Source organism: Meriones unguiculatus, chromosome 11, assembly GCF_030254825.1.
Source record: "Meriones unguiculatus strain TT.TT164.6M chromosome 11, Bangor_MerUng_6.1, whole genome shotgun sequence".
NCBI lineage: Eukaryota > Metazoa > Chordata > Mammalia > Rodentia > Muridae > Meriones > Meriones unguiculatus.
In genome coordinates this window covers 85450962-85478576 of record NC_083359.1, presented here as the reverse complement: position 1 = coordinate 85478576, position 27615 = coordinate 85450962, and the positions used below count along the sequence as shown (strand labels likewise).

Genomic DNA, 27615 nt, shown 5'->3' with positions numbered 1-27615 from the left:
AGTGATTTCAGTATCACAGCTAAGGATGGTAAATCCTGTACCATTTCTGCACTCAGGACAAGTGTTGCCTTGGTTTGTTGCCATGGCTTATCCTTCATATCCAGTTTGTTCCTCATGCTGTCACTTTGGTCTTCCTAAACGCCTTTTGAAAAACACTGTTCCTGGATATCCTGATTGCCACATTCATTCAGACCACCAGAAATTTTTCTGAATTACCTTCATAGTCATCTCCTCTGCCTCACACCTCTACGCCCACACTTAACCCCTCCCCCAACACACACACCTGTTCTTCCTCTAGAGAGGCCCATGACCTGTTCTCCATACTTTCCAGAATGCTCTAACACAGACATGACTGTGGATTCTGAATGGCTCTGGATAAAGTTCCAGTGTTTTCAAGTGACTTTATGTACCTCCACTCACTCTTCTAAAGTTTCACTTGTCGTTTCCCACTTCCTGGTCAAAGCACCAGCCTTGCTAGACTATTTTTAGATCCTCCGGGAAAGCTGCTTGCTCCTGTCTTTGTATGCTGTGTTCCCTCTTTGACAGTATACTGTTAAGAATCACAACTCTGCTTCCTTCAACACAAAAACTAAACTAAAAAATAATCATGAGCGTCAGGATGTGGACAGGTCTGTGCTGACCATGGCCAGTAAATATGGATGTGTCCAATCAGAACAGTCCCCCCATACTTATGTTTATTTCTAGCTAGGTTTTTTGTTTTTTGTTTTTTTTTTTTTTTTTTTTTTTTTTTTTTTTTTTTGAGACAAGGTTTCTCTGAGTAGCTTTGGCTGTGGCTGTCCTGGACTCGCTTTGTAGACCAGGCTGGCCTCAATCTCACAGAGATCGGCCTGACTCTGCCTCCCTGAGTGCTGGAATTACAGGCATGCCCCACCGCCCCTGGCTAGTTCCTGAGTCACTAGAGCAAAAATGTTTCCACAATGACTTGTCTGAATTCTGAGCTGTTTTGAGCAGCTGTTTATGCATACAATATTTAAAAGCCTCTTAAATCTCAACTGGCAATCAAAGAGTGACATAACAACTTTTACAGGATATTTGGAAAAGAAAAACAGAGGGAAGATGCATATTTCTCCATTATATAGCAAAATAGACGTCATTATTATTATAGGCTGGGGAGCAATAGCCTTGCAACGTGTTTACTGATGTGTTCTCAATGCAATGTGTATGTGTGTATGCACAAGAGGGGCTGGGAGAGACGTATAAATGTGTACATACATGTGTGTGCGGTTGTGCATACTTAGGCATACATGTGGAGGCCAGAGGAGAATGTTTGGCATCCTTTCCATATGGTTTGTTGCTCTGTCCCTTTAAGACAAGGGTTCTCTCTGAAAATGGAGCTTACCAATTCTTGTGCAGGTTGGACACTAGACTCAAGGATTCTCCTGCCCCCTCCCCCCTTTTGCCCAGCACTGGCGTGATAGGAACATGTGGCCACCTGTGGCTTTTCACATGGATACTAAGAACCCAAACTTAGATCCTCACATTACACAGCTGCTCTTCTCCACGGAGCCAGCTTCCCAGGCCACAGTGCAATGTGTTTAAAATCTAAATGCTAAGTATCTGAGTGAAGGGCGGCTGACCTAGCATCCTGGTGTATAGAATTCAGATATTCCTGAATATGCTAACCACAGTTCATTCAGCAGCTTCCAGGATTTCAAGTGCTGTCTGTTCTTTGCTGGGTATTAAAAAAAAAAGATCCTGGAACAGTCTGTTGAAGCAAAATGAAAGGCAGAGAAGTAAGTGGTTTTTTTTTTTTTTTTTCAATGAAGGCTGGGAAGGAAATGATAGGTGTAACTCTCAAGGATCACCAGTAACGGAGAGATTAGGACTGGCCGTGAGGTGGAGCATGGGACAGTATACACAGCTGTGTCACAAAACAAAAAGGGCATTGTTCATTTTTTTGGACAATGAGCAACTAATAACTCCTTATGTGAGGAACAAATACCATCAGCAAAATGAAGTGGTCAGTGTCAATTTATTCCCTAGGCTGCTTGGGAACTCTTGGGGTCAGGGAATTCTGGCCCAATAGTAGGGCCAGTTATGGGTTCCATCTTGGGGAATGGGTCATACATCCAATTAGAAAGTTTGGTTACCCCCAAGGTGGTTTTGCCACTAATGCACCAGAGGGCTTTCTTGCCAGACCAGCAGTTATTGTGGTTTGCAGAGTTCAAATATGGTAAGATTGCTGACTACTTTCTTCTCTGGCAGTGTGTGTATCCCGTCCCAGCACTATGAAAGCTAACCAGTGGAACTAAAACTTCCATGTCAGTACTGGCTTGGTTTCTCTGTTTTCTTGTGGCGTCTCATGGTCAAGTTCTGGAAGGCTAACCAAGAGAAATAGCCTTTAATGTTTTAGGGCTGAACGGACCAATCTCTCTACTCTTACCAGAGGATCTTCTTGTACATGTTGATTAACACAGAGACCGACAATTAGTCAATGTGCTGAGGATAAGAGACTACACAGCGCTCAGCTCTAAACAGGATCTCTATATGATAGCCCTTCCTCTCAAAGTTAAGCGGTAATGGCAGTGGAGGGGGAGGAGGTTTGTAAGAACCACAGGCACTGGATGACTATAACGAAACACTGTTTTCTAGACACAACACAGCAGCTGCTCATAAAACCTCACAGTGACAGTGATAAGACCTGCGCAAGCTCAAGTCACAAAATCCTTAGTTGAAGAAAGATGGTCATGAATCCTAGTACTAGTTAAGGAGATATTGGCAACTGATAGCCTTTGGGAGATGAAGAGTTGGTTCTATTAGTAACTCCTAATAGAGCAACATAATCGATGAATACCTGGCCCCACACCACGAGTTTTTGGGCAGCCCAAACTGGACTCTACTTTTGTTTTTTTTCTGTGTTGTTTTTAAAAAGAAGGTATGCAGTTGGGTGGGTGTGAAGGTAAGGATGGGTATGGAAAGAGATGGGGAAGGGGTTCAATGTGATCAAAACACACTGAATGAAACGCTCAAAGAATTAATACAATTAAATTTTTTTTAAATGATTCTTTTGTCTCACCCTCTGGAGTCCCTGGGACCACGTGTTCATGCTTGAGCTATCTGGTCTATTGAGTTATTAAGATGTAGGTATTGGGTGGCCAAAAACTGGTGTAATCCCAGACTATCAAATGGTTTGGTATGTGCAAGAACTTTGGAGATCACTGGCGAGCTGGAGTACAGGTGGGGTCCCCTGCCTCAGCTTACCTCCAGGAGCCCGTCCTCTGGCAGATCCGTACAGTGAACAGCATTTTGAATCTTAGTTTTACCAAAGACTGCTCTGAGGGTCCTGGGGCGTAAATGCCGGGCAATTTCCTACGAAATACACACGTAGGTTAAAGTTATTCACTGGTATTAATAAGAAAACAAAACATTACCTACATGAACCATCTTCATTATTTTATGTTATGAAATTGAAGTTCTACACATGGAAGGTGATCATTTTCCTTGGAAACAACATAAATATATGAAACATTTGACCACTAAAAATTTACCAGTATACAGTTTTTTACAGATTAAAAAATCAGCACTGTATTACTATACGTATTGGTGGTATGTGTGTTTGTGTGTGTGTGTGTGTGTGTGTGTGTATGTGTGTGTGTCTGTCATAGGACAACCTATGTGAGTCAGTTCTCTCCCACCATGTGGGTCTCAGGGATTGAACTCAGGTCCTCAGTCTTGGGGGCAGGCTCCTTAACCTGCTGAGCCATCTTATTTGCCCTAGTGTGGTGGTTTGAATAAGAATGGCCCCTATGGACTCATATATTTGAATGCTTTGTCACTAGGAGGTGGATCTGTTCAAATGGATTAGAAGGATTAGGAGGTGTGGCCTTGTTGGAGTTCCTCTTGTTGGAGGAAGTATGTCATTGGTGTTGGGCTTTGAGGTTTCAAAAGCCCATGCCAGGCCCAGTCCCTCCCAACCCCCCTTGCTTGGGGATCAGGATGTAGCTCTCAGTTATTTCTCCAGTACAACTGCCTGTCACCATGTTCCCTGCCACCATGCTACTTGCCATGATGATAATGGACTAATGCTCAGAAACTGTAAGCAAGGCCCCAATTAAGTGCTTTCTTTTAGAGAGTTGCCTTGGTCTCAGTGTCTCTTCAAAGCAATAAAAGCACTGACTAAGGCAGATAGCAAGGCTTTTTCTGTGACCCAATGTATAATGTATTATATTATGAGACAAATAATAATTACATTTCTTTTTATCAATGGAGTTTTAGAGCCACATAAAATAAGATTACTATGGAAAACAAATTTTAAGAATAGCAACTATCTTAACTTTGTTAAAATGAACCAGTTTCATGGTGTTGGTTTTAAACTTTTAAAAGCTTTAAATCAGCTTAGTATTAGCTCATTTTTAAGGAGAAAATGGTCACAAATTGCCCTGGATTTAATGAGGCTTAGACAGATACAGCAATAGACACAAGAGCATTACAAGGGAATAATAACAATTGGGCAAAAGTCATAGGTAGGTAGGGGAGTGTAGAACTGAGTGGTGAAGGAGAGAAAGATGATGGAAAGGTACAACGGTGGGTTTGAGCTCAGCTAATGGGGTAAGTAAGTACTGAGACAGAAGTGAACTGGGAAACGGAGATCACCAGCATATCAGTTCTTAGATCGGGTGGAAAACTCCAGGTGTGCGGGAAGGGACTGACAATCACCAGTGTAACCGTGTTTGAAGTCAAGGTGAGGGCTGGAATGCTGGAGGAAAGAGAACATGTTGTGTGGCCAAGTTACTGAATGACCCCCTCTGCGGATGTGGAAATAGACAGGCACTCCTGGGGTACATGGATGCTGAGTAGCATTCACAGCAAATTAAGGGTGTGTTGGAAGTTTTCATTTATTTCACCACAGCCACATATCACCAGAAGGACACAGTGAATCAATGTACTGAATGTGGTTCCACAGGTTATAACGGAGCTGCAATTTCCTATCATCTCATGGCATTACAGCAGTCATAATGTGGCACAATGTTCTACCCACCTGATTGTGGTGCTTCCATTATAAATAAACATACTCTGTCAATCATATACAAGGCTAGCACAGTTGGTAACACCTGATAGTGACAACAAGGGACCATGTGGCCAGTTCATATATTTCTCGTGCCATTCTTTGTATTCTTGGGGTACTCCTACTTACTAATCAAGCAGCATGCCATGCCACATGGGGAGAAGCCTCTACATCAAGGTTTTAGGCTTCCATTTTGGATCATGTAAAAACGGTTTTGATAAACTGAAATGTCATATATGCATATTACACATAGATTCTTTCTAATTATCTCTAACAGATCCCTGTTCTTTCTTCTATTTATACTCTGTGGTGAAAAACCATCATGTACAATCATTCCTTAATGAGAAGAAATAACATTCAGACAAAACAAGGCCGCACTAAGTGCCAACATCTTCATTTCAGACCGTAAAAAACTCTCTTTTAGATGCAATTTCAGTGTTTATAAATGATAGGTTATTCTGAGAAAAACTGGTCTCCTTAAAGAGTGATATTTAATTGCATCTAAAGTGAAAAGCCTTTCAAACCACCAAATTGATGGTATATTCATGCCTCCCAACAACCTGGTGCCCAAGCTCCCAAATGCTTGGTTATTTCACATTTCATCACAATTACTAAAAATTCTACTCAGGTAATCCTGCAGTGGGAGGAAAAATTTCATCGTAATGAATGACCTCTAAGTCTGAGGCAGAAAAGAACAATACCGAACTGTATGGTGACTAGCAAAAAATAAAAACAAAGAAGAGAAAGTTTATTTCACTATCCTAAGGCTGTGTGCATTTCAAAGAATGCCACTGAGTACTGAACAGATCTGCCAGCTGATAAAATATGTGCAGACAAAGAACAAATTGGAAGCTGTTCTTTTTCAGTCTTCCCTAACACAGGAGAGAGATACAACAATGAAAAATCGTCTCATCTCTCCCTGTCTGTAGAAGTCTTAATAAGCTCCACTTCCATTTACTCTTCAACCTTCTTACCCACAATGCCACCTATGCTGCTTTGCCTAAGGGCACCGCAGTCTTTATATTGCTGTAGGTTCTCTTCATTTGTGAGCCCCTTTGGTCATTCCCATATTCCTGAAGCTCCACCTTCACTCACCCCACATAGTTCCAATGGTCCAGTGTCCTAAGGCTCCTGGATTTCTATGCTCTTACCACTTACAATTTGATCCTTTTGTCTTTCTTTCTTTCCTCTCATCTTCTGGCTCTCTCTGCACATTTAGTGCTGTTCATATCTCTTCAGATGACACTTTATCCCTAACTTCTGCCTAACTCTTTTACTCAACATCTCCTGCTTAGCCCACTGGAATCTTATACTCTATCTGTCCAAGCCTAATCTCACTATCTTCTCTCCAATCTCCTCCTCCTCCTAATTTCCTTCTCTTTGTGAACAGAACCACAGTTCAACCAAGTAACTAGGCAAAGAGCTTTGGAGTCATCCCCAGAGGCCTCTTTCTTCCTTGAGCCCTGCATCTGGTCTGTCACATTATATGGAGCCTTTCCTTTGGCACAACATTCCTTCCTATGATGTCTGCTTCCCAATCCTATTGCTACAGTTAATTCTCACATTATATTTAGATTTTAATGGCCTCCTAACAGGCTTCCTTACCTCTATCACTAAACTTTTAGTTCATTTGTTTATACACATGCTCATTCTTGTAATCCACATAAGCATAAGGACAGGGACTATGATCTTCACAAGGCCAACACATTGAAAGCTTATGAAAGATGCATGGAGCTACAGTATTAATGACTTCACAGATGAATGAATAGATGAGTCAAAGAACAAGTAATGTCCAAAACTCTTTATGAGCAACAGAGTAGAGAGACTCAGCTACGTCTTACCAGTGGTCAAAGTTCCTTTTTGCTATATTTTCCAGAAGTGTTTATCTCAAGGAATTCTGAGAAAACTTCTTTGACATAGATGTCATTTGTACCTTGCTTGATGGAGTCACACTGTTTGCCACAATGTACATTAGCCTAGCTGGCTCAAAAACTTGTGGGGATTTGCCTGTCTCTGACTCCCATCTCACCATAGCAACACTGAGATTACAGGTGTACACTGTCATGCCCGGCTTTGCATGGGGTCTGGGGCTCTGAACTCAGGTCTTCACACCCATGTGACAACAGTCTGGCCACTGAGCTTCCAGATCAATTTATCTTGCTGAGAAGGAATGAGAACCCTGAGCATGAATTCCACATCCTTGAAGGAGACTTCTCTGGGACTCTGACCTAGGATAATGTCACTAACATAAAGTACCACATGGCACCCATGTGAGATGGGGACAATCAGAGTGGCATTAGGTTTTTAAGTGTGTGTAAGTGATTTTCCCAGTTCTGATATTAAGTCAGATTTGAATTCCCTCAAGAACTAAGGCATCTTCAGGTGCAGGCACATGCTCATAGAATGACCGTGGTAAACATCCCACTGTGTTACATAAGTGACCTTTCAGCTCATGTGTTAGGCTTATGTTATACATTACTATATTTTAAAAACTCATTTCGCTAAAATGTATTAACTCACACTTTCTTTTCTCACCCTTCTCTCCCTTCTATCACTTTTCCTTTCCTCCCTTCCCTGCACTTTCTATTTCTTGCTTGGGTATCAAACCCAAGGATTCACACATGCTAAAAAAAAAAAAAAAAAAAAAACCACTTTATCACTGAGCTCTATCTTCCTCTGTTTTATTCACCAGGAGACACTGTCTCACTAAATTGCCCAGACTGTTTTCAAACTTGCAATCCCCTTACCTCAGCCTCCCAAGCAGCTGCGATTACAAACCTGGACCACCATTTCTAGCAGGCATACGTTTGACCCTGAGGCAAGAGTATCACATACGAATAAACTGTTCCTCGCAGTTGGAATATTGTGCATGTTTCCTTGGTTTCAAATTTTCTAAAACCGAACCATTGTGCTGGGATTGGCGATATAGGTTGTAATTCTACCTACCTGGGTAACTGAGGCAGGATAATCTTAATCTTAAATAAGTATTTCATTCTATGTATGGGTGTTTTGCCTGCATGTATGTCTATGAATCATGTGCATGCCTGATGCCTGTGGAGGCTAGAAGAGGATGTAGAAATGGAGTTATAGTGCTAGGAATTGCACTCGGGTCCTCTGAAGCACAGACAGTACTCTTAGGTTCTGAGCCATTTTTCTTCCCCAAACAGAGGTTTCTCTGTTAGCCGTGGCTGTCCTTGACTTGCTTTGTGGACCTGCTTCTGCCCCGCTGAGTGCTGGGATTAAAGGTGTGCACCACTATGCCCTGCCAGGATCACAATCTTGAAGCCTGCCCGGGGTTACAAGGTGAGTTCAAAGCCAGTCTAGATCCTTAGTAAAATCCAGCTCCAAACTATGAAAGCAAAAGGAGGGCTAGAAAAGCCTAGTGGCAGATGCTTGCCTATCACATGTCAGACCTAAAAATAGCACCTAGAGTCACACACACACACATACACACACACACACACACACACACACACACACACTCACTCACTCAGGAGAGAGCATCAGAGAGACAGATAGAGGCAATCATGTTCAGAATGTGTCAATTATTCCATTAATGAAAGCATATAATAAATCAGAGCATGTTACTTGTATAACTTTGATGAGAGTTGTCACCAGGAAACAGTTTGTTTTTCTTAGTGCCTTCTTTAACAGCTTTTTCTCCCTACACAAAGAACCTTTCTTCAGGGGTTAAATTCCAAAGACAATTTTATCCTCTTCTCAATAGATTGTAATTTGCGGCTATAATCTTGTAATGCTAAATTTTCTTTAAAAAAAAAAAAAAACAAAAAAACTACTCATTCCATCTCATTCTTTTCTAGATTATTTGGTCTCTGCTTTTTCTCCACCACAGCAGTGCTCAGGGGCTATTAAAAATTCATTTTTTCTCTTATACAGTTGGAACAAAGCAGCCATTCTAAAAATAAATGCCAACTTTGAATTTTGATGTAACTGAGTATCTTAGAAAACCACAGGAAAAGTGACTTTAAAACTGCCACCCAACAGTAACTGGACCCAAAGCTGGTCAAGTCCAGTCCAGGCACTTACCCTGCTGGATGTCACATGTCATGTCCCAGATCAGCCCCATGACCTTCCCCCACTTCCCTCAGGGCCACTCACCAGCTCAGCTTCTATTCTCTGATTTACTGTTTTTCAGATTAGATAAGGCAGGGCTATCCCAACATTCTAAAGCCTAAAGTTCACGCCCTAATCTATTTACGGTTCAGGGTTGTCTCCTAAACGCCACACTTTGCCTAGTACAAAAGAGTTGCTCAAAATAGTTGATTTTCAGTAAGCGTGTAAATTTTATGAATGTCTTCCCAGCGTTGGCAAATCCACTGGAAGTGGGGCACGTGCTTTACCTCTGGTAGCAGTTGGTACATGCCACACAAGGACGGATTTCTCATACATGTCTACATTGCACTGGTCTCTATATTTTAAGTATTCAAAAAGTACGCACCATGGTTTATGAAATACACATATTTCTAAAAACACTCAAGCAGTAAAATCTATACACAGACTGAACCTCAAAAGGCTTAGAGGCGAACTCTGGGAAATACAGTGCACCGACTGGAAGCTACACCACAGAATCTCAGGAACATTCGAGTATTGCCACTGTGTACGGGAAAAGCTGCAGCCACTTCCACACCTGCTTCTCTTGGGTGAAGCTTTGCCAGGTACAGTCTTGGCTGAAACTCGAGATGTACACAAGTAACAAACAGCCCTCACAGGCCCAGAGCTCTAGACACCACCGTCCAGCTCGTAAGTGGGTAGGCCTCATCGGAACCCACAATGTGGCCAGAACACACCAGCTCCCAGAGTGTAGTTCTGCCCTGTCTACTTTTCATAGATACAGCAAATCAACTCATCTAAATTCCTGAAGGAATCTTTTGTGAGAAGGGCATCTCAGAGGATACATCGGGGGAAAAATCAGCCTTTGAGTTGAAGACAGATATTCTGTAGCTATTTTATGGGTGTTTTTTTTTTTTTAAGATTTATTTATTTATTACTTATACACTATTCTGCCTACAGGTGTGCCTACGTGCCAATGGAGGGCACAAGATCTCATTACAGATGGTCATGAGCCACCATGTAGTTGCTGGGAATTGAACTCAAGATCTTTGGAAGAACAGCCAGTGCTCTTAACTGAGCCATCTCTCCAGCCTATTGTATGGGTTTTTACCCTGCTTTGTTTGAATGAGTGGAGTGGGCTTTACGGCAAAAGACAAAGGGCAGATACAAATGTTTAGCTATTTTTAAATCAATGTTCAGTGTGTTCAGTGGCTACCACACGGCTCTCCAGAGGGGCTGTCTCGGTTTACACTCCCACCAACTGCAAAAGAGGCTTCCTCCCCCCAACATCTTTTCCAGAATCTGTCCTCATTTGCTTCCTCATGATTGATAAGTTATGCTATAGAAAGTCCTATTTTTAAATCAGTGCAATGATACATGGACTTATATAATTCAACCATTTAGAAACATAACTGCTTCTATATCAGATTCTGACTCCAAAAGTAATGAAAGGGAAACTTGAGATGCACCAATTCAATAACTTCTCAAAATTTATTACTCTCAGTACTTAGCTAGCAGATTATTCGTTTCCATCTTTTCTCTTACTTACACTTTTTTTTTTTTTTTGGTTGGTTTGGCTTAGAGTGCAGGGTACAGAATACAGTCTGCTTAGCAAATAAAATCCTCTATGTAGGGGCAAGAATTCAGAAGATAAATTTCTGTTTGGGGAGCAGACATTCATTCTTAATAAAAATTCATGTGTGAGCTGCTTACTGCAGGCTCTGCACAGCCGAATGTGTCAAATGTGACAAGATGAGGACAGAGCTGTGCAATGCATGAGGACAGACACTGCTCAGTACAGCGCCTCCTGCTTACGATCACCCAGGTTAATGAGAATTCTGAAAACCAACTCATCCTTTTGTATCTTAATGTGCGTTAGGAACCAGCATCCATCAGAGAAAAGGCAAAGGAAACCATGAAATAATTTAAACCGCTCTCCCTTATACTATTACAGTAGAAAGAGTAAAACAAAAGACATTTTAAACAGACAGGTTTCATCTTGAGTCAGCAACTTCACCTCCAGAAATAGACCTGAAGGTAATAATAAGAATGGGTTCAAACATTCAGATGGAAGTTCAGTCTCCATGGCTGCAGAGATGGAGAAGAAAATCAGCAATAGTGGGATGCTGAGCTAAGCTCTATGCTGAACACAGTCACTGCTTTTTTTTTTTTTTTTTTTTAGACAGGGTTTCTCTGTGTAGCCTTGGCTGCCCTGGAATTCATTCTGTAGACCAGTCTGGACTCAAACTCACAGAGATCTGCTTTCCTCTATTTCCCTAGTGCTGGGATTAAAGGCATGCATTACCACACCTGGCTTTTTAGCTTTTAATAACCATGTTATACAAGTATATCTGCATGTGTTGCAAGCACGTGTATATGTATGAATGTATACACGTATATACTCATACACGTATGAGTATATATGTGTATGTACATATATGTGTGCACATGCGTATAGAGGCCTGAGAAAAAGCTCAGGTGTTATTCTTCAAGAGCCATGAAAACCACTACTTTTTTTTGTGAAGAGTTTCTCACTAGCCCAGGAACTGATGAAGGAGGAGATGTGCCCAATCAGAGATCCACCTGTCTCTCCTCCCCACCCCTGGAATTACAAGACCATGCCATCATACCTGGCTTTCTCTACACGTGTTCTAGGCACTGAGCTCAGGTCAAGAGCATTTTCCCAACAGAGTCACTGCCCCAGCACTGCAGAAGCATATTTAATAGTATCAATGTGAAACTTAATTAAGTAGGTGTTATACAATATTAGCTATTGTATGATTTTAATCTTATCTTAAAATATAAATGAATACAATAGTTTAACACCAAGTTACAGTGTTTATTTCCGAAAAGAAGAAAAAAAAGAATGGTAATTAATTTTTGTTTTCTTGAGCCAAAAATTACAGTGTTTATTTCTGAGTAGAAGAAAAACAAGAATGTTAATCAATTTTTGTTTTCTTGAGTCTTAGTTCGTTCTCATACTTATGCTTATTTGGGAGTGACATGACTTAGCTGCTGTGAGCTGGGTACCGAACATGAGCTACTATACTAACTGGGAAAAGAATAGATTAAGTCTGCTTCTTTCCGTCTCCATCAGAACAAAGATGTCTCCCTTGATTCTTACTATAATTTCACTCGTGAATTAGACTGAAGGGGAGATATGAAAGCCGGGGGGAAAAAACCAAACAATACAAAAACTGTAGGCCAGGTTGACTCACTCCAAACAGCACATAGTACTTGCACTTCCTAGGTGGAAAGCAAGCCAGCTACTCTGCTCAGAGCAAGCTGATATGCTCTAGGGCTGGCAGGCAAGGTCTTCAGTAAGCATAAACTCCTAGGATTGTGTACTGTACTTGGACAGAAGGAAACAATGCACTTGGAGTAGCATTTTCTTGGCTAGTGCTAAAGCCGATGGACACATGCTCATTGCTTGCTGAACTCTTACTGTCCACTCAATCAAAGCAGAAAAGAGCTAGGTGGTGGTGAAGCACACCTTTAATCCCAGCACTCTGGAGGCAGAGGCAGTTGGATTTGAGTTTAAGGCCAGCCTGGTCTACAGAGCGAGTTCCAGGACAGCCAGAGCTGCACAGAGAAAGCCCATCCCCCTAAAAGAGAAAAGATTTTACAGGATTTATGTAAGCCTCTATTGATTCTTCATCTTTAAGAGATTATGTTCAAGACTCCAGCAGATGCACGGAACATAGGCATTGTCTTCTCATACATGTAAACTTTTGATAAAATTGACTTTTACCGAGCAAGCATGGGAAGAGATTATTAATAAGAATAACACAGAAAATTATAATAGTGGGCTGTGACAAAATTGTTTTAAATGTACTAACTAGTCCTAGTACATTTTCCATGTACTGTTTTAGACTAGGGCTGACTCTAACTGAAGCTGTTGAAAACAGCTAGCTGTTGAAAACAGTTAGCTTATGCATAACTCCTGACTTTGAAGTGACTTTACTCGTGCGCTCCAGGGTTTACTGGGAAAAGTATTTGTTCATGGGGCTAGACTGCCCTGAACAAAGGCAAAAGTTGGAAAAACATCAGATAACTTGAGTGCAAGGGCTTTTAAGTCTGACTCTAGTAAAACCAGAAATAGGAATTATTTAAACATCTCATCTGATCCGGTATTTATCTAAAGAATAATTAAGTTCATTTCCACTAATCAACAGGAAAAATCAGGAAGAAAAAGACATAACACTTCAATCATTCGTTTATGTTTATTGTCACTTTTTTATGTGAAATATATTGAGCTTAAGTTTTAAATAAATTTTTATTCAAAATGCAAGATACCTTTAAGTACTTTTATGAAAAGTACAGACTTCTCTCATAATGAATAATTAGTTCCTAAAGTATTTTCATTATGTCTGAATTAAAAGCTTTCAAAAAATATCATGCTTTATAACTAACTATATAGAAATAATAATTTTTGTTTATTAGCTGGCATTAACAAACAAAAATCAACATTCAAAAATGAAAGGGTCAATTAAGCCTACATGGTCACAGTTGAGGCTCTTAAAGTCCTTCTCTTTGGCCTTGCAAGTGTTAGGACTGTCTCACTGAAATATAAATAGAATGCTTCACTGCCCACATCCAGAGAACACTGTGGCTCAGTCGTCTTCACTAACTGTAACTGACCCTTATGCAAACCTGGCACTGGTATGGTTGGCTACAGATAGACTTGTGAAGTGACAGGTTCTTTTGTGTTCAAAAATTGGTCATCTCCCAGAGTCTCAAAAAGGTTGAAACATATTTTCCTTCTGTCTCAGTGCAGTCTACTGTCCTAAGCAGCACCCCTGGGGGCTGACATTTGAAGCTGACAAACAGCATGTGTGTTAGGGAGATAAAGCCGGCACATGTGCAGCAGCCTCCTGGGACTCCACAGTGCCTGCAGCCACAGCTGGTACTGTGCCCCGTCCCAGTGTGCACTGCTCCAGGAAACTTAGGTCCCGCCTTCTGACTCGTCAGAGGGACACATCTAACTGGAATACGGTTATTCTACAGTCTTTTAGGGCAAAAGATGCTGTAACATCCCTTTTAACAATGGGAAGAAAAATAGGTACCTTTTTGTAGTACTGGATTGAATTTGGGGCCTCACTCATGCTATGCAGATGCTCTATCACTGAGCTACAATCTCAGCCTCAAGAGATCTTAAAGAAATATTTATTCAATATTCTTAAAGTTAATATTTACTCAAGAAATACAAAGTCACTTAAACTAACATTCCTTCTTTCCAAAATACATAGAGTATTTGTTTAATACCAGATATCCTGAAAATATCAGTGAAATAAAAAATAAAAGTTCATTTCCATTCCCATGTTTACATAGTTATGGCAGGAAATAAAAAGTGAGTATCTAGAAAGCAACCAGCATACAATGTTCAGATGCTGATACTTATTACAGAGAAATATAAATCGTGTTCCCTTCAGCAGCACATATACTAAGATTGGAACGATACAAAGAAGATTAGCATGGCCCCTGCACAAGGATGACGTACAAGTTCATGAAGCATTCTACATTTTTACCCATAAGAATGGCTAAGATCAAAAACTCAAGTGACAACACATGCTGAAGAGGATGTGGAGAAAGGGAGACCCTCCTCCATTGCTGGTGGGAATATAAACTTGTACAACCACTTTGGAAATCAATCTGGCACTTTCTCAGAAAATTAGGAATAGTGCTTCCTCAAGATCCAGCTATACCACTCCTGGGCATATACCCGAAAGATGCTCCACCATACAACAAGGACATTTGCTCAACCATGTTCACAGCAGCTCTATTCATAATAGCTACAATCTGGAAACAACCTAGATGTCCCTCAACCAAAGAATGGATACAGAAATTGTGGTACATTTACACAATGGAATATCCGGCAATTAAAAACAAGGAAATCATGAAATCTGCAGGCAAATGGATGAAACTAGAATAGATTATCCTAAGTGAGGTAACCCAGAAGCAGAAAGACACATATGGTATATACTCACTTATAAGTGGATATTAGACATATAATATAGGATAAACATACTAAAATCTATAGTCCTAAACAACAAGGAGGACCCTAGGGAAGAGGCTTAATCCTCATTCAGAAGGGCAAACAGGATAGACATTGGAGGTAGGAAAAGACAGGTAACAGGACATGAGCCTTCCACAGGTGACCTCTGAAATACTCTGCCCATCAGGGTGTCAAAGCAGATGCCAAGACTCATAGCCAAACTTTGGGCAGAGTGTCGGAATCCTTATAGAAGAAGGGAGACATAGACCTGGAGGGGACAGGTGCTCCACAAGGAGACCAACAGAGCCAAAAGACCTGGGCCCAGGGGGTCCTGCAGAGAGCGATACTCCAACAAAAGACTGCATGGAGAGGATCTAGATCCCCTGTTCAGATGAAGCCCATAGGCTGCTCAGTTTCCAAGTGGGGTCCCTAGTAAGGGGAGCAAGGACTGTCTCTGACATGAACTCAGTGGCTGGCTCTTTGACTACTTTCCCCTGGGGGTGCAGCCTTGCCCAGCCACAGAGGAAGAGGATGCATTCAGTCCTGATGAGACCTGATAGGCTAGGGTCAAAAAGAAGGGGAGGAGAAGGACCTCCTCTATCAGCAGACTAGGGAAAAAGCACAGGGGGGGAGAAGAAGGGTGGGTTAGACTGGGAGCAGATGAGGGAGGGGGATATAGCCACGATACAAAATGAATAAATGGTAATAAATAATAAACAAATAAAAGAAAAAAGAGAAATCATAAGTGACGACGAGTATGAGAAGTTTGCAACTGTCCACAGAGGTAGAAGCTGAGCTAGGTCTCTTCGAGAATGGCACATTCAAACACAAATACTACTAAGCACAAATAATGAAAGGGACTATATATCGTCTTGGATTCCTGTGAAGGAATCGTGGCTGGTGTGTGCATTGCTACTGCTGAGAGAGCTGAAAGTGCCCTGGGAATGCTTTCCTACCTGCAGTCCATTCTTCATGCTATTCTTGACCGCTCTCTGCCAAGGAGAACACTGATTTTGAAGCCCTTGCTGCTTTTGAGCTGGTAGGAGAAAGACTCTTGAAGACCATGTCTACTGTGCATCTTTAGTCTTTTCCTTCTTCCCCATGTCACTCCCATTTCATGGTACTTACTTTACCCGCTGGGTGTCTGTCTTAACAGTAAACAAAGCCTCTGCCCGATGGTAGACTTGTGTCAGTCTCCCTAGCACCACTGCATCCTGTGGACTAAGAATGCCCGCCATGTAAATAGTGCTTGGTATACAGTTGAATAAATAAAAGCAAAAATTAAGAATGAGGTCTAGAAAGGAGCAAGCTGAGAAAATCACTAGGATATTTTAGTAATTAATCAATCCTTGGCCTTTACAGTTTCTTTCTTTCTTTCTTTCTTTCTTTTTAAACAAGGTTCCCTTTAGCCCAGGCTGGCTTAAATTCGCTGTGTAGTGGAGGCTGGCCCTGAGCTCATGCTCCTTCTTCCTCCGCCTCCTAAGCATGGAGATTACAGACGTGTGCCACCACGCTGTTTACACTAATATCTGCCCTGCAGTTTGTACCGTGGCAGAGGCTGGTGAGTGGCACAAAACTGAGCAAGTGAGCACATCCTACAGCCTGCTCAGCCCCTGATTTCCCAAGTGGCTTTGCTTGAGGCTGGTGGGTGCACACATCCGTATTCAAGCTATCTACTAGTGTGAAACTGGAGGGGCTCAGGCCTTTGCCCCTTGAGTACTAAGACCTTCGATACAATGACATGCTCATTCCTAACCTAACAGGACAGTCTAGTAGAGGTACCCGACTGCAGAGAATGGTCCAGAAATCTGTGCAGATATATATGCTCTATCTCCTTATAGATAAAATAATAAAGTTATCACTATTAGGACTAAATCAGGTACCTTATACTCTGATTTATAAATTAAAAATACATCATTTATTCTACTCTCAGTAACCTTAGCATCTATTACGAGGGTCCACCCCATGTTTCAAACTAAATTTTCTAATTTTAGTACCCTTATGCTCAGGTGAGGTTATCCCTTCAAGTTGAAAGGGTAGATGCTCATTTCAGCCGGGGAAACCCAATTCTGTAGGATTTGTCTACTTAGATCATATCCCCTGTGAAACCTTGGTACTTATTACAAAGAAACAGAATCGTTCCTTTAAAAAAAAAAAAAAAAGAAATCTTATCTCTACGCCTCCCTGAAACCACTTATCTGATCCTCCATTTATTCTCCCATTGCCTGCGAGCTTCTGTTTTCCTTCCCATAATAGGTACTAGAAACATCTAGCAATAGCTTGGCTACTGTTAGATTTTAGTAATATCTGACATGGCTTTATCCAATTTGGAACTTTTGCCTGTTGACGCTCGCTTCCTTGAGCCAGTCTGATCTCTGTAGATGATACAATTCTACTGGAAGTTTCTTTTCCTTCTTAAAGGACACAGAAGAAAAAGGGTGAAGATGGCATACTAAAAACAGGATCAAAATAGGAGGCCCATAAACAAATAAGAATAACCCTCATAGGCTCATATATTTGAAGGCTTAGTCATCAGGGAGTGGCACTATTTGAAAAGGAATAGGAGGCGTGGCCTTGCTGGAGGAATTGTGTCACTGGGGGTGGACTTTCGGATCAGGGTGTAGCTCTCAGCTACTTCTTCAGCACCACACCCACCTGCCGCTATGCTCCCCACCATGATGACAATGGACCAAACCTCTGCAACTCTAAGAAAGTCCCCAATTAAATGCTTTCCTTTATAAGAATTGCCATGTTGATGTTGTCTCTTCATAGCAATAGAACAGTAACTAAGACACATATGTTTGAACTAAGTAGCAGGCTCTCTGATCACCTCTCCCTGGGGAGTGCAGCCTTGACAGGCCACAGAGGAGGACAATGCAGCCAGTCCTGATGAGACCTGATAGGTTAGGGTGAAAAAGAAGAGGAGGAGGACCTCCCCTATCAGTGGACTTGGGGAAGGGCACAGGGGGAGAAGAGGGAGGGAGGGTAGGATTGGAAAGAGAGGGGATACAAATTACAAAAATTGTAATAAATTATAATAATAAAAAAGAAGAAAAAGACACATATGTTACTAGTGTCATACTGATAATTATTTTGGCATAATATATGCTTTTTACTGCTCCTTAACAAAGGAATGTAGTTTACTTAAAAAAACAATAATTCCCATTGTAGCATTTCTCCCTACTTACTTCTTAGTTCTCCACATCCTAACTGGGGCAGTGTCAACAGACTCCTCCTAATCTCATTTCATTTTAGCTTTAGTGCAGCTAATACATGCTCTCCTAAAGGAATGCGATTCTCACTCCAAAAGCAGCATTTAGCATGTCCTAACTTACTCAACCACTCTCTTAAAATCATAATCTAGAAAGAAAGTCACTCCCAAGTTCATTCAAGGCTTCCCCTCCTACCCACTATCTGCAGTGTGGTACCTCATGACACCTTCCTTAAGAACTCAAAGAAAGTAAGGAAAATTAGCTGGTAATACTTACAATATGCCAGGCACAATTTTAAGAAGCACAACCATACTAGCTAATTTAAGCATGATATACGTTTATTTTTTTTTGTTGCTGTTGTTTTACTGGTGAAGAAACAAGAAAGCATCTGCCAGGTGACTTGGTTTCTGAGCTCTACTATCAAGCAAATGTACACTATCACCCTTCCTCCTTCTGCTCTTGACCCCACAGAAGCCAGAAATGGCCCATAAAAACATGGGAGGCCATGGTGGTGGTCTGTAACCTCTCCAATGGCTCCCCTCGTACACGGAGTAAAAGCTGAAGTCCTTCGGTGGTTTACTATCTCTTCCCCACTTCCGCTCTCACCAAAGAGGCCTCCTGGGGTCTTCACACACACCAGGGGTATTCCAGCTTTGGCACTCGCTGTTCCTTCCTTCTGGACCAATACATGACTTTCCCTTACCTCTCTCAACTCTAATCTCGCCAGATTTCCCATTCTTCCTTCCCCCGTAACTCTGTTTCTTGTCCCTGCATTATTTTCCCCACAGCATTTTCCACCATGGGACACTCAGCGTATTTTACTTTTTAAGGTCTATTCATGGTCTGTTCTTTCAGGTACACTGTAACTTCTATGAGGGTGAGGGTTATTGCTTTGTCTATTGACTGTTATATCTCCAGCCTCCAAAAAAGTACTGAATCTATGTGAGGACCCCACAAAATACTTGGCAAGTGAGAAAGGAATGAATTCATCCACACAAACAATTAATTAACATAATTAATATAATATACATATGAGTTGGAACAGAAGCTAAGAGAATGAACAAGGACTTGCTGACGTATTATAAGGAAGATCTGAGAGAACTGAGCAGAGAGAAGGGGAGATTACTGATGGGAAAAGAACGAAGTGTGTAAAACCTCCATGGACTAAGATAGTGTTTCCTAATTCCAAGAATCCTTATTGGAACGCTATAGATCCCCTGTGTTCTAGGACCAGGATTCTCAATCTCACCTTGTCCCAACAACCTCTTTTTGAAATCTGATGAAGTCTATGACCTTTTCCCCAAAGCCATGTGTTTCAATGCACAGATATGTAGGATTGATAAGCAAATACTGTAGTCACATTTTGTGATACAGTATAATGCAGTGTAATACACATACTTATTAAGATCTAGTAGCAGTCTGTAAACAACAAAAACAAAAAACACAGAATCAAAATCCATAGTGGAGTAATCCCAATTGCACCTTCTGGAGGCAAGATCCAAGAACCTGAGAGTCTCCAAACTAAAGCATGAGACTGGGCTCCCGAGAGAACAGGAGCTTGGCTCGGTCATCTTGACTATGCCCCAGCTGCAGACCCTGGCAGCTTGCACATACTGGTCGCCCACTAAACAAGTATCTTTGGAAGAGAACCAGGGTGTTTTCCTTCTTGGTACTCTCATGGCCCCGGATACCCATGTGCTCACTGCCCACCTCTTCCTCAGAGAGCTCTTCCTCTGTCCGTGCCTGCCTGTGCCTGAGCACTGTAAGAAAAGACCCTGCTGTAAAGTGAGGGGTTTTCATGCAGCCATGACTAACTGCCTCATCTCCCACCTTTATCACCTCCTCATTCTTCACATTCCATTCATTGGAAGCTCCCTTGCCCACCCATCCTTAGGCTGAGATATCTATGCTAAAATTCTGGGTTTCCATTTTACTTGTAAATATTTAACAATGGGAAGGCCACAATGCATGAAGATTAACCATTTATGGTGTTAAAGTGATACACTGAAAATTCTTTGAAGCTTCTGGTGTTTGTTTTTTTTTTTTTTTTAACCCAGGTTGACCTCAAATTTATGAGCTCAAATGACCCTCCTACCTTATAGCCTGCCATGCATTCAGACTACTGCATGAACCACTTCACCTAGTTGACTCGTCTATCTTTATATCCACAAGTATCAGTACTGGGTCAACAAGTGTTCACTGAATATTTGAGAGAAGGAAACAATGATGAAGCTGAGCTTGCTTCTTTTCTTATTTTTTGTTTGTTTGTTTTTTGTTTTGTTTTTCTTGAGACAGGTTTTCTCTGTGTGGCCTTGGCTGTCCTGGACTCACTTGGTAGACCAGGCTGGCCTCGAATTCACAGAGATCGGTCTGCCTCTGCTCTCTGAGTGCTTGGATTAAAGGTACTTTTTTTGTTATTTTTATTTCCCTATTTTTTCCTATTTTGTCAGCTGCTCATTCAGATTTTAATTTTCTCAAAAAAATTACAAAAGCCCCATTTGGCTATCAAACACAAAGCAGACATTAAAATAAACAAAATGGCTTTTTCCTCAGGTCAAAGTATTCTTTCTTAGTTTCTCATGATTGACAGTCACAGAACCCATCAGCAGCACTCTCTTCCAGTGATCTCCACACTAAGTATCACCTTTCCCAACCCACATGCCATGTCTACCCTTTCTCCCTAAGAGATGCAAAGGAAGCCTCGCTGGCTCTCTTGCTTTTGTCAGGTCTGTTCCTTTCTACATCGAGAACCCTTTTCTTTAACCTCTTTCAACTTAATTCGCTCCAGTGTACCTTGGAAAAAACTGCAATAATTCTTAAAATCGAGTTACATATAAAGGACTCTTCTTTCCTAATATATAAGAATTACATTTTCTACCTTACTTCCTCTACTTAGGAAAAATAGTATTTCCTCACGCTTCCAACAATGCATTTCACCGAGGCTAAGGAAACAATCTTGCTGTAGTTTCCCAGCAGGTTCTCGGTCCTGCATTGCGGGCTTTGTATCTACAATGCAGCTTTTCTCAGTCCATCTTCCTGGCATCCCGAGTTCTCCTTCAAGCATCTCTTCCTCTAGCAAGGTTTAAAACTGCCTTCATAGCAGTTGTCCTCTTACCATGTCTTCAACATTTGAGTTTGCTCAACTACCATTTTCCTGGTCTTTATGTCTGGAAGCTCCGTATGCATGCCACGCACTCGTCACTGTTCTATCCCCTTAGACAGGCTCAACTGCTCATATCTTCTCACACATGTAGGATAAACCGCCATGTTGACAGCCTTCATGTTTACCTTTATATTTTTTCTATCTGGAAAGACAATACCTTAGCAAGTTTTTATTTCGAAGTTTAAAAATATTACCTCTTGACTGATCGTTCAGCAATGTGAACAAAGAAACAAACAAAAAAAGTGCAACAGCAAATAATACTCTGTTCATTGTTGTCACTAGGCAAGTAAGAATTATTCTTTTGTAAAACACTACTTTGAACAATTTTCTTACATATTCACTTTTATATAACTTATAAGATAAAAAAACTAAAAGATTAAGCTTGTTAAAATATTTAGTTAATTCATAGCTAGCACAAACTAGAACACCAGTTTAATAACTTACAGGATCAGCAGGTCCACAGAATTCTCGAAATGTCTTTGCAGCTTTATTCTGTTGGATCTCTATTGCTACACAAGGGCCGGAGTACAGCTCTGCCACCATCTCCTTTGATATATATACAATGTAAGAGAAAATGAGAGAATTAAAGAACTGAATATTTTACCCCAATTCTTTTAACTGTACTACTTTCCCACTATTTCCAATCTCAAAGTGGTCACCTCTGACTTCTCTCTCACCTGTGTCCTGCACGGAAGCACATTCTAAATTATGGCCAGCTTTGCTTCGGGAATATTTGCCTCATCTCTTCACCTCCGCTGCTAGTATCATTAGCATTTCCAGGCAATGCTTTGCCTCCTCTCATCACTTAAAGCTGCATATCTTCCTCTCAGATGTCCCTCCTTCCCCCAGCACAGCTTCATCAAATTAATATTCCTAAAGTATAAATAGCAGTGTGTCTCCTGAAGGAACTTTAAAAATCCATTATGTAGTTGGTTAGCAACAAGGAATAACATCTAGAAACTAGAAAAAAAGAAATAGATGAACTAGTTTCCATGTATTGAGTGGTGGCGACCAAAATACTGTGACTCTTGGGGAGGGGAGCGGTTGTAGTAAGGTAGATAATCCCTCCGTCTCGCTGCATGAAAACAGCTTTAGACAGGAAAGACAGGCACAGGGCAGGCAGGAAAAGTACAGCAGAGCCTGCCATTCCTACAGCACTGCGGAGACAGGTGTCAGCTCAGAGAGCCCAGCAGATATGATCTTCAGGGCAGATTACAGGAGAACTCCATGCCCTACCATACAGCCGTTTCTACACCCATGTTTACTGCCGCTCTATTCAATACAGCAAGAAAGTGAAAACTAAGTTAGCTGTCCATTAACAAACGAATGGTTAATGAAAAGCTGGTGAAAAAGTGTACATAATGGGATACTTTTCAGCAAATAAAAATGTAATCATGAAAAGATGGGAGAAAGAAATATATATTGCTTTTAAACCAAAAAACTGTAATTATAAAATCTGCAGGATAACAGAATGTATATTATTAAGTGAGATCACATGATATCAGAAAGAAAAGACACAGTCTCCCTCATCTTCGGAACCTAAACACATGTATATGTAAGCAAATGTACATGTGGGTAAATAGAACATTAGAAAAGAGAACAAGAAAGGGTGAACAGTAGAGGAAGAGGAAGGACAGGTGATGGGGCATAAGCTAATTGTTTTTGTAGTTGTAACGCTGTCATAGTTTTATGGTTTTTTGTGGTGAATAAGTGCATAAAAATGTATTCACTAGTGAAGGTAAATCAGCAGGCAGCTCCACAGCTTCTTAACCACAGAATGGTTAAGAGGGGTCCGTGCTTCTATCAGCAGAAAGATACAACACATGGAGTCTACATCAGGTAAAGCCTCATACAACACATGACCACATCATGTATAGTCTCATACAACACATGACCACATCAGGTATATCTTCATACACCACATGGGCTCCACTTCAGGTGCAGGCCTCAGAAGGGCTCTGTCCAAGAGCTGTCCCAAGCTGGCCCTACATACTGAGGCGGCCTCCACAAAGCTTGAAAGCCAGCTTCCCCAGAGTCAAACTGAACCAAAGTTACCTCACTGGAAGCCAGAGTCAAGCCCAGCACTCTTTACAGGAAACAACCCATGTCACTACACTCCACACGCTGTCAAACAATTATGGTTGCCAAGCGTGAGAAGATGTAGGAGGAAGCGAGACCGAGAGAAGCAAAGTCAGCAAATAGACATGGATCCCACAGCCAGGAGCAATGTAATGAACACAGGATAGAGTCCTAATACAGCTGTTAGAGACGAGCCTGCATCCTCAAATTACAGGAGAAGCACAGATATTCTGAGAAAAAATAAAGAACAGAAGACTCAAATCTAGAAATGAAATCAAAGACATGTAACTAAAAAGTGCTGGGCACGACACTGCAGATCGGTGAATCTGAGACAGGTGCTTCAACACAAGCAAGGAACCAAAAAACAACAGGTCGTATGGGGCAATGTTGCACTATCAAACACAGTGTCCTGGAAAATAAACTGACAACGTATTTCAGAAAATTACTGATAAGAAGTTTACCAAATTTATATCCATAAACCTCTAAATCCAACAAAGGACTATGACAGAAAACAAAAGGGAAGAAAAGTATAAGAAAGTACATCACAACCAGCAAGAAACATCTGAAAAAATTAAAACAACCACAGAACAGGAGAGCAAAGTCAGACAGTAGCAGCACCGGCAAGGCCTGCCAGTCTAAAAAATACCCAAATATTAAAAAAAAAAAAAAAAAAAGTTTGTAGGATTTTAATTCATTGTGGAATAATATAATGAAGAAGAGGATCAGAGAAAAGGGCTTCTCATGGTGTCTGGAAGACTCAATACCTCGTCTCACTCTCCTGTCAACACTGAAAAGCACTTTAGGCAAAAGTGAAAGTAAGTACAGACTTTGAGGAAGAACAACACGTGGGATTTCTGAAGGTGAGTGAAACCCAGCAGCCACAGAGCGCTACACTGGAAGGTAGTGCCAGGCCATGCCAGCCCTTTTCATGAGCTCAGTGGGTTTGAAACACACAAGACCAAACTAAAAGAACCTATTACAGGACACATTTAAGTATTAACCCAACCGCCGTTATCGACCTAGTGAAATGTCAGAAGACAAAAGGCTTCATAAATAATGAAGTATGTAACTCTACTCACTAGGATCCCTAAGTGTGTCCAAGAGTCACTTTGCTATTTCTATGTCATGCTCTTGAAGTATTGCCCACATAAAATACCAAGTTCTCAGTAGGAAGACACGACAAATACATTTTCTGAAAAAGAGAAAAATAAATTATCTGCCTGTCTTCATTCTTCCTTCCTTCTTTCCTTCCTTTTCTTCTTTGTGTTTGTCACTTTATGTTACTGTTGGCAGCAGACAACATTATATACACTATTCCAAATGAGAAGGAAAAGCAAAAGAGAAGGAAGAGCAGACACGGAGCAAAGAATGCACCAAACACGTGCTGTGTTTCTTTAAAAATGGACTCACAATGTTTGGGCCTTCCCAATTTTTAGTTAAGGAAAAATTCACTAAACACTTGTTTATTTTTTTAAGATTCTTTTGCTGACCTAACACAGTCAGTTCTATATGTAATGATTGAATTAGTGTTTCTCCTTACTAGAACTTTTATCAATACAAGCCATGTACCTTTTACCACAAAATTGTAAAGTCTATAGTATGTGGTCAATCAGCATATACTAGTCTCATGAAAACAGAATAAGGTCAAAATTATCATATACATACATACATACATATGTTATCACATATATATACATTATCGTATATATACATTATTAAAGAGTATTATTAAACCAAGCATGGTGCTGCATGCCCTTAATCCTAGCACTGAGGGAGGCACAGGCAGGCCTGTGAGTTGGAGTCCAGCCTGGTCTACAAAGCAAGTCCAGGACAGGCAGGGCTACATAGATACAAAGAAACCCTGTCTTTTTCTTTTTTTTTCCCCAAAGAAATTCTGTCTCAGGAAAAAAAAAAAGTATTATTAAACTAACTGGTAATGAAAACAGTAGCAATAGCAGCTAATATTTACCAAGTACTCTCAATGAAGAGATCACTCCACATGATGTTTCAGTTATTCACACAACAATCTTCTAATATTGCATCGTTCTCATTCTATACATTGGCTAGTAAAAGCTTTAAAAGAGTAAATACCTACATTTGTTCAAACATGTTCGTAGCAGATTTATTCACAATAGCCAGAACCTGGAAACAACCCAGATGTCCCTCAATAGAGGAATGGATACAGAAATTGTGGTACATTTACACAATGGAATGCTACTCAGCAATTAAAAACAAGGAAATCATGAAATTTGCAGGCAAATGGTGGGACCTAGAAAAAAATCATCCTGAGTGAGGTATCCCAGAAGCAGAAAGACACACATGGTATATACTCACTTACAAGTGGATACTAGACCTATAAGATAGGACACTAAAATCTGTACACCTAAAGAAGCTAAACAAGAAGGAGGACCCAGAGTAAGATGATCAATCCTCACTTAGAAAGACAAATGGGATGGACATTGGAAGTAGGAGAAAACAAGAAACAGGACAGGAGCCTACCATAGAGGGCCTCTGAAAGACTCAACCCAGCAGCAGTGTATAAAAGCAGATGCTGAGACTCATAACCAAACTTTGGGCAGAGTACAGGGAATCTTATGAAAGAAGAGGGAGAGAAAGACCTGGAGGGGACTGGACCTCCACAAGGACCAAATATATCTGGGCACAGGGGTCTTGTCTGAGACTGATTCTCCAACCAAGGACCATGCATGGATATAACCTGCTCAGACGTAGCCCATGGCAGCTCAGTATCCAAGTGGGTACCCTAGTAAGGGGAACAGGGACTATCTCTGACATGAACTCAATGGCTGGCTCTTTGACCTCCCCCTCCCCACCCCCCATGGGAGGAACAACTTAGCTAGGCCACAGAGGAGGACACTGCAGCCAGTCCTGGTGAGACCTGATAAGCTAGGGTCAGATGGAAGGAGAGGAGGACCTCCCCCATCAGTGGACTTAGAGAGGGGCAGGGAGGAGATGAGGGAGGGAGGGTGGGATTGGGAGGGAATGAGGGAAGAAGGGGCTACAGCTGGGATACAAAGTAAATAAACTATAATTAATATAAAAAATAAAAATAATTTTTTAAAAAAGAGTAAACACCTCAGGGTCTGAGGAACTGAACCTGGGCTCTCTGAAACAGCAGCAAGCCCTCTTAACCTCTCTTCAATCCCATGTTGAACAGCATTCATTCACTTGTTGGCCAATCACACATATTCTTTTCAGATGCTTTGTATTTTTCTTTACTTTTTTTGACTGTGCTGCCCAAGCTGGCCCCGACCTCCTGATCCTCCTACGTCTGCCTCCCAAGCATTAGGTACCCGCATGCATCACTACCTGGCCCTTTGTCTGTTTTAAAAATTAGGTTAATTGTTGTTGAGTTGCTTGGGATATATCAATTATCAGATATACGGTTTATAAACCTTCCTTTAAATTACTTTCGATACTTATAAGATTTCCAAGGTCTGAAACACACAAACTGCTTTCAGTTGCATTATTTCACATGTGTTTAGATACTTACGGTATACTCAGACACCACGCCTTTATAGACTTCATAGAATTCTTCAACATTAGCTCGATCCATATTGAACTACATTAAAAACAACACAGAAGAAAACTGTAAGCCAATCAAGTGAGTTGCCCTTGCATTTATCATTCCCTGAACACATACTTATTGCTATGTGGGGTCTTTTCTCCACAATGGTCTCAAAGACTCTGTGAAGCCCAGGCTGCCCTTGAACTTGTGACTGGTCTACCTCAGCCTTCTAAGAGGTAGAATTATAGTTAGATGCCACCATACCAATCTTATTGTTTTTAAACTTTGTATTGATTCTTTGTAAATTTCACATCATACATCCAAGTCCCGTTCATCTCCCTGTGCCCTCATATCCGTCCTTTGTCCTTGCAACCTCCCTCCCAAAATAAAACACACACACACCAAAGCATTGAAAACGTCTCATCATGGAAGCTGTAGTGTGTCACAGTGTCTCACAGTGTATCTCTCTATCCATACATCTTCACTTGCCAATGATCATTGCAATGAGCCACTGGTCTGGACTATGGTTTCTGGCTTCTGTGA

General features: G+C 41.1%; 1 protein-coding gene and 1 non-coding gene across 4 annotated transcripts in view; one reads left to right on the top strand and one right to left on the bottom strand.

Moving 5' to 3' along the window:
• Nme7 (NME/NM23 family member 7) overlaps positions 1-27615 on the bottom strand; it is a 124429-nt gene that overhangs the window by 23710 nt on the left and 73104 nt on the right. For all 3 annotated transcript variants that reach the window (XM_021639431.2, XM_021639432.2, XM_060364600.1), the window contains exons 9-11: positions 27058-27126; positions 21912-22013; positions 3223-3330 (exon numbers count right to left, since the gene is read on the bottom strand). In XM_021639431.2, coding sequence (XP_021495106.2) covers positions 3223-3330; positions 21912-22013; positions 27058-27126 — 279 coding nt within the window. The remainder of the gene's footprint in view (positions 1-3222; positions 3331-21911; positions 22014-27057; positions 27127-27615) is intronic.
• LOC132646647 (U6 spliceosomal RNA) lies at positions 14517-14623 on the top strand. Its single transcript, XR_009584896.1, has one exon. It is a non-coding gene; the product is annotated as a U6 spliceosomal RNA (small nuclear RNA).